We start from the raw sequence: 8083 nt of genomic DNA on the forward strand, positions 1-8083 counted from the left end.
GGCTCTGATACCACTTGTAAGGATCAAAGACACCCAGAGAATTATCTCACACACACAGAGAACACAATATTTACGTGGTTCGGCCCAATGCCTACATCCACGGACAGAAATGAGAATTATCACTAAAATGGAGCAAAAATACAAATACAGAGGAGGAGATGAAACTCACTCAACTCACAGCTCTCACTCTCAATTTCTGATGGTTCTCCCTATATTTCAACTCTCCCCTCAACCTCTATTTATACACTAATGGGGAAGAGCCTCATTGGTCACCACCTACCCTCTTCCACTCTCTAGTGGGGTTGGTAGAGTGGGAGAGCCACTTCCATTGGGTGGAGAAAGTGGGTTCTCCAATGGGAGCTCACATGGGATGATCCAACACTTCCTCCTGCCAGGTTCCTGTGATGTACTCGAACCAGGTTCCTGTCATGTACTCGAACCAGGTTCCTGTGATGTGTTCGCCCAATTGCAGTCACCTCTATTTGGAACTGGAACTCCATGTCTCCCTCTTCCTTCACAATATTCTCTAGTCTCTTAACCGCAACAATATTTTTGTTACCTCCCCCTGATACTAAAGTCCCTTTATGATGCGAACAATCAGTCGAAGGAACGGAGCTTAGAGCCTTTACTTTCTATTATATTAGTAAAGCGCACTCACTCTAACGGCGTACCTTTTGCATGATGGGTCAGCGAGGAAATGGGAACAGCGGCTTAAGCCATTAGGTGTAGGCGCAACTGTTCCAAAAGAACCCTTACCCATCTCTTCCCTGAAATCTTGTGTCGCTTCTGCCAGCTCGTTGTAAGAAAACGATCGCAGACTAAACTCATCAATAGATAGGCCGAATTTTGCATTGTCCGATAGCTTCTTATACTTGTGAACTCGGTGCCTGTACAAGAAGAAACTAGATATTGCAATGACAATACATAGGCATGCAAAGGAACCCAAACTTCCAGCAAGAATTGAAATCAGATGCCCTTTGTTTTCAGTCACAACCATTGGACCAGATGGACTATGCGGGGCTATTTGATTTGGAATTTTAGCAGGAGCTGTTGTTGAAGTAAACTTAACAAAAGCTGTATATGTATCAGAATCGCTCAAGTTTCTTGTACCATATCTCAGTGGAAGCTTATGTTTGTTGCATTGCCCACTAACATACATTGCTGCCCCACAACAACAATCTTCTAGGCAAGATTTCTTGCAATCTTCCTTGTTATTTGCTGGTACAACAGAGTAAGCTAGGCCAAACCACCTCAATTTCTCCAAAGTAGTAATGTTCACTAAACCAAAACCTTCTTTGTTTCTGCAATGTTGTTCAGTAAAATTCATGTAGCAACCCAGGAATTTTTTACTGGGGTTGACAAGAACAAAACCAGGATAACAATAGCAGTCAGCTTGTGTGCCGGTTGTGATTGAGCAGTAACTGTTGAATCCGCAGAAACCATAAACTTTGCAGTGATCCTGCAACATAGACCACTCAATCAACACGTTTGAGCTCGTATTATAGCTTGCAAATCTGTGTGAATACAACCTAAAAATCCCATCATCGTCAAGCGTTGCACGGTAAATTATGACAAGGGGGGAGGCACCGGAGGCAGAGGCCTTCGCCAAAGTGAGTAGTTGAAGACTACTAATAGTAATAGTCAAGTTGTAGTAGCCATTTGCTCCTGGGAGTGAACTTGCTGAAGCAGAAGCGTAGGCAAAATCAGAGTCGAAACAGTTTATTGGGAAGGCAACGAGATTACCATCAACCTGCATTTGAAGACGATAACGACCACTTGAGTGGTCGAAGGAGCTTGATGCACTAGAAACTAGTCGCTGACCATGGAAGAGAGTTTGGTTTCCTAATATGGTGTCAGTTGGGAAATCAAAGCTTTGCCAAATAACAGAAGAATCGTTGTTATAGATCACAAAATTGCCAGAGTAGAGCATTGAAGCAGAGAGGACGCGACTCGGAGTGATGAAATCAGCAATAGCCAACTCTGTGCCTTGCTGAGTATGGTTTAGAATGAGCCTACCGTCTCTGGTGAACTCAATTGTGGAGTTTGAGGACACAGGAGGATAATCTGGATTTGCAGTCCAGACAACAGTGTTGGTTGCAAGGTTTGAAAAGCGGTTGCGATCGCTGTAACGGTGGGATGACTCGGTTGCGATTGCGGGGTGTAAAGGCCATAGTGTAACGATTGCGGTAACCGGAATCGTGAATTTTTTTATTTTTCGTACAATTTGAAAAAAACTTACCGATACGCATATTTTTTCCATGATCATATTTATTACGTTAAAAATATATACCGATCAATTTTTGTCAATTTTTAAGTATGATCCAATATATTTTATATTTTTAAATTACTATAAACTGAGTTTTTTACATTTTATTTTAATAATTAATGACTTTATATTATATAAAAAATCAATCACTAACTATTATATATAAGATAAACAATGACAAAAGTAAGAGAATAAATAAAAGTCAAAATATATATATACATATTTTAACCAAGCCAAATAGATAATGACCACACTTATTATTATTATTATTTTCAAACAATATATAAATAGACACACACAAACAAAATGGTTGAGTGATAGCAGCGGAATAGATTACAATTTCAATAAATTAATAATATGTTTTTCATCTTCCTTCTTCTCTCTCTTACTTCTCCATTTTCTCTCTTTATCTTTCCTCTTCTCTCTATCCCTCTTTCCCCATTTTTAGTTTTTTTTTGTGTGTTTTTTCGAAAGAAACAGTTTGAAACCGTTACGTAACGGTGCGTAACAGGCCGTTACGGCTATTACGGCACCGTTACGACCGCTACGGCAGCCGCTACGGCCAACACACCTGTGAATCTCAATCACACTGCAAAAGCAACCGTAACGAGTGGCAGTAACTACCAAAACCGTTACGTAACGGCGTTACATAACGGTTGCGACCGCTTTTTAAAACCTTGGTTGGTTGGGTTGCCAATTATCCATATTCCTACTGCAAATCCATTCCTTTCTGGGTAGAAACCGAATGCGAAAAGGCCTGAAGGTGAGAGCCATGAATTGGGTTTGCTGACAGGGGACAGAAAAGAACCCAAACTTATTAGATTGGAGGTCTTTTTTTGAGCTTCTATTGCTGCAAAGAGGATAAAGAAGATCAACAGCACAACAACAACAACAACAATAATAGAAGCCATGAGAGACAGAGAGAGAGTTTTGTTATTGTTTGTAGACGCACTTATAGAGCATACAGCTAATAGACATTTTTCCAGGCCTACGCCCACAACAGAGCAGTGATGATATCTTTTTTTCGGATAAAAAATAAATAAATAATAAATAATAAAAAAAAACACAAGAAACAAAAGGAGACCAACAACCTCTGTGCTAACATAAAAATTATTAAACACTTTGGGTGTGTTTGATTGAACGGACTGGAAAATGGAGGATTAGAATCCATCGGACTTGAGTCCTGAGACTGTGAATCCCCCGGACTATTTGGTCGGATTGGGTATGTATCCTGTATTTGTTTTTTCATGGGATTAGATATTTGGATAGGACTATTTTCAGTGAATCCAACGTTTGGCTGGACGGACTGGATAGGATAAATGAACAAAAGACTATTTTACCCTTTTTCAATTGTTTACTAAGTAATAGCAATATTAAACATATCTTTAATATTTTTATTATTTTTAATTAAATAAATTCATTTTTTTTAAATTAAATAAATTCATTTTTTTTAAATTAAATAAATAAATAAATAAAATATCAATAAAATTTGTTTTAAATCATTACTGTATAACAAATCATTATTTTTTTTACATGCAAAACTTTACTGTGTTTGTTTATTTACACAATTAAATAAATTTATTTTTTTACACAATTAAATAAATAAATAACCACTAAATTTGATTTAATAAAATACTGTATAACCTGTATAAAAAATTTATATTATTTTTTAATTAAAATTTTAAATAAAACACATATTAAAATTTAAATAATGAAATTAAATAAATTATAAACAAAATTTTAAAATAAAACATCAATAAAATATCTATAAAAAATTATTTTAAAATTTTAAATAAATAAAACATCAATAAAAAGTTAAATAAAATTATTTTATTTTTAAATTGAGACATTTAAATTTTATTGAATTTTATTAAATATAATACATAATTAAATAGTAGAGGGTCAAAATGGTCATTTTCGCATCTAATCCCAACAGTGAATAGTCCCCCACATTCTATCTCACCCCCCATAGGACACAATAGTCCCCCATATGGGGGACATGGAGTCCGGCCGGACTCCATGTCCGGCGGACTAAAAAAAAATCAAACGACGGATAAGGAACATTATTTGAATTGTAATCCAAATAGGATAGTCCCCCCTCCAATCCCCCAATCAAACACGCCTTTGTGGAGTATTATGTGGTTGTGTTACCAATGAAAAATTACAACACATTCAGATAGGCGGTTGCCTAAGATCACTGTCTTTTCCCTCCCTTTTTTTTTTTTTTTCTTTTTTTTTTTTGGAAAAAATTGTAATTCAATGTAAGTTTTCAAAACAAATTATAAATTAGTGGTAAAGTTTTTCAACATTAATAATTGGGCAAATTACACAAATAGTCCCTATAGTTTGGGACTTGTATCACTTTGATCCCTGACTTTTTAATTGTGACACATTTGACCTTAAATTTTGAAACTTGTTTCAAATAAGGACAATTAAAGTTATCATTATTTAATTTCAAGGGCAAAATCATCAATTTAATAAAATGTAAACTAATTTAACAAAAATAAATGTCAAAAAAATATTTTTAATTTTTAAAAAATTATTTTTATCCACCAATGATAAAATTATGTAAAATTGATAAAAATTAATAAAAATTACATGATTAGTTTTTTAAAATTAATTTTACATGATCATCATCCAAACACATAATAAAAATTAATTTGGTAAAAAAATAAATATCTAAAAGATTTATCAATTTTACATAATTTTATTTTTAGTGGGTAGATATAATTTTTAAAAATTCAAAAATATTTGTTTGACATTTATTTTTGTCAAATTAGTTTATATTTTATCAAATTGACTATTTTACCCTTGAAAAATCTAATGAAATCTTCAATTTTCTTTATTTGGAACAAAATTCAAAATTCAAGGTCAAATGTGTCACAATTGAAAAGTCAGGGACCAAAATGATACAAGCCCCAAACTATATGGACTATTAGTATAATTCACCCTTAATAATTAAAGTGATAAACATTCCCATGATTCTATAATTTTTTTTTTGCCTCACATTTTTACACTCTCATATTACATTTGGTTCATTAAAATAAAAAGTTGAATGTAATGAAATGACCATTCTTTTTTAATGCTAAATAATGATTTCATTTGTAATATTTTTTTCATTATTTTTTTTGAGCAATGATTCGCAGCTCTAAATTTAGAGCTCTAACCATGGTACTAATGATGTGGCATTGAGCCAAAAAAAAAAAGAAAAAAAAAGACATATATCAAATCATTCATGAATAGGGCCCACCGCCACATATAGTGTTCTTAGACATTTTTGTATTTTTTTAATGAACTAAACATGACATGGAATGTTTATTTCATTCCACCATTCCTGAGCCAAACACTACTTTTATAATAAATAATTCTGTTTTTTATTTTTTTTAATAAATTAAATGTGAGAATAAACATTCCGTTAAAATAATCATTCGATTCTGCCTTTATTTTAATGAACCAAAAACTACCTTAATCATTCGATTCTACCTTTATTTTAATGAACCAAAAACTGCTTTAAAGTTTAAAAATACTCGCTGTCCAAAGCCTATAAAATAAAAAGATTTTCTTGTCTAAAATCCAAAAATAAAGACTTCATTTCAAATAGTTAGGCCAAAAAAAGGAACAATATTATTGTCAAATGGCCTCGCAAATTTTTTATTTTTTATTTTCCAACGTCTCCCAATTTTAAAGGTTATTAGGAGACTGTAAAAAAATACTATTTTTTTTTCTTTTCTAATGTAATTTTTAAATTATTCAAACATTGGGGTGTGACCCAATTGTCTAGTAGTTACACCTTAGGGTATAATGAGTGAGAGGTTAAGGATTCGAGTTGATGGAGCAACGGCGGCCTTTCAGTTATAATCTAACTATACTTACTAACATACTAACGCTATCTGAGGAAAATATATACATATATTCATGTGTAAATGAGATTCGATTGTCTAAAAACTCAAATAAATATATCCAAATATCATTAGATGTTCAAATATTATTAATTTTTGAAAATTAATCATAATATATGATCTCTTGCGCTTTCAGTAATAGTGTTAGTGTCCATAAAAAATTATCGGTAAATTATGAGTTAGTCCTATGTGATGAGCTTAAATATTTAAAAGTCTTGGACACTTTTTTTTAATATATCAATAAATTCGAAATATTTATTTTGTTCCAACACTTTTTGACAATATTACTAGATAAAAAAATGATCAAGATTTATAGGTTAATTAGTTTGGCCAATGGGATCAAAAATGTTTATTTTGTTATAACACTTTTTAAGAATATTAATAGGTAAAAAAATGAACAAGATTTAGAGATTAATAAGCTTGGCCAATGGGATTGGTGAGTAAATCCCCAAAAATTATTCATTTGGACAAATTGATGGGGCTCTTGTCTAAGAATAGTTTTTTTTCTTTTTTTTTTTTTAACATATAAAAAATAAAAATAATAAAAAAAAAAGAAGGAAGGTCTCCTAATAGGGTCTAACAAATGGACTTTGAAAGGTCTAAAATGCATTGTCCGAAAAGGGCCCAAATTTAAAAGTAAGGTCAAATTTTGCTTCCGCTTTTAAATTGACAAGATTTCTATTGGTTAAATTTATTCTTTGACAAGTTGTGGAAGAAATTTTTATCTCTAACGGTGAACTAAATTTTTCATTAAATTTAAGTAAAAAAAAGTTAATTTTCTCAATCTAATATGGAATATTCCAATCGTGTATTAAAAGGGAATGGTTGATCGGTAGATCGACCGGTAAGACTAATTTTTTTTTTCTTTTCACCTGTTTGAACATTTTTGACCGGTTTGAACCTACTTATTTGAAAAGGAACCGATCGACCGGTGGGTCAACCGGCCGGACATCCGACTGGTTGACCGGTTGGCCCACCCCAACAGTCAAGCACAGTGAAATACTGAAATCTGGTGCGTGTTCTCAGTTTGATGAAATTTTTGTTCCATTCTCATTTTGATATCAATTTGATGAAACCATTGGAGTTAAAAAAGTGACTTTTTCATCAAATTTCAAATCTGATGCAAGGTTTGATGAACCATTGGAGATGGTCTTAGTTTCAAAATTTGTACTTTTTGCTGCTAAGAATAGTTAAAAAAGCATGAGAATTTGAGAATCATGAATTAATAGATTGGGGTGTGAAAATAAAATTGAAAATGTAGACCTATTAATTTAGAGTAGTACATGTTAGGTATTAAGTTCAATTAATAAATTCTATTTACATAACTTCAATTCTCTCAATGCATATCATTTCCTTCAATTTTTTTTATTATAGTTTTATCTCTTTAGTCAATTACATTTAACCTTTACACAAATCAATCTTTTCTCAATCCACACCACTCCGCAAAACCTAACCCTAGACACCGCCAGCATCGCCGCATATTACCGTCACTGCCACATTCTTGGGTGATTCTCCTCCTCCTTTGTCGCATTTCTTTCTTTCTTTCTTTTTTCTTCTTCTTCTTATTCTTCTAGTTGTGTTTGGTGATGTTTGGGTTCTTCTACATAATTGCCATCATCGTTAGCAATGGGCTTGAAAAAACTTGGCCTATGTTTGGTTCTCTTTTGAAATTATGATTGCAATTAAAAATTTCAAAACAGATAACCAAATATACAATTCAAAACTCAATTCAAAAATTATTTTCAAAACTCATAAAAAAACACACAACTCAAAACTCAATTCAAAACTTAAAATCAAACTCTTTTCAAGACTTTATTTTAAAAAAAAAATCAAAATAATAGTTTTTATTTTGTTTTTTTTAATTATTTTTAGAATTATGGTTTGAGTATGGAGTCGTATTTTGAGTTTTGAGTTTTGA

At 32.3% G+C, this 8083-nt stretch overlaps 1 protein-coding gene across 1 annotated transcript; it reads right to left on the bottom strand.

Moving 5' to 3' along the window:
• Positions 1 to 293: 293 nt before the first annotated feature.
• On the bottom strand, positions 294 to 3244 carry LOC114306991 (G-type lectin S-receptor-like serine/threonine-protein kinase LECRK1). Its single transcript, XM_082908105.1, has 4 exons — positions 3232 to 3244; positions 2943 to 3116; positions 757 to 2064; positions 294 to 580 (listed from the first exon to the last, which is right to left on the bottom strand). Exons 1-4 carry the CDS (start codon positions 3242 to 3244, stop codon positions 294 to 296), a joined length of 1782 nt encoding a protein of 593 aa, XP_082764231.1.
• Between the last annotated feature and the right edge of the window lie 4839 nt (positions 3245 to 8083).

The sequence above is a fragment of the Camellia sinensis genome, chromosome 15, assembly GCF_055761805.1.
Source record: "Camellia sinensis isolate YWXY chromosome 15, ASM5576180v1, whole genome shotgun sequence".
Lineage (NCBI taxonomy): Eukaryota > Viridiplantae > Streptophyta > Magnoliopsida > Ericales > Theaceae > Camellia > Camellia sinensis.

Excerpts from the sequence above, each read along its gene's own strand:
- LOC114306991 (XM_082908105.1), bottom strand. Across the intron at positions 2,065-2,942 it reads TGGCAACCCAACCAACCAAG|ATTATCCTCCTGTGTCCTCA; the intron begins GTTTTAAAAAGC and ends CTGCAAATCCAG. Across the intron at positions 581-756 it reads AGATTTCAGGGAAGAGATGG|GGACTTTAGTATCAGGGGGA; the intron begins GTAAGGGTTCTT and ends CGCATCATAAAG.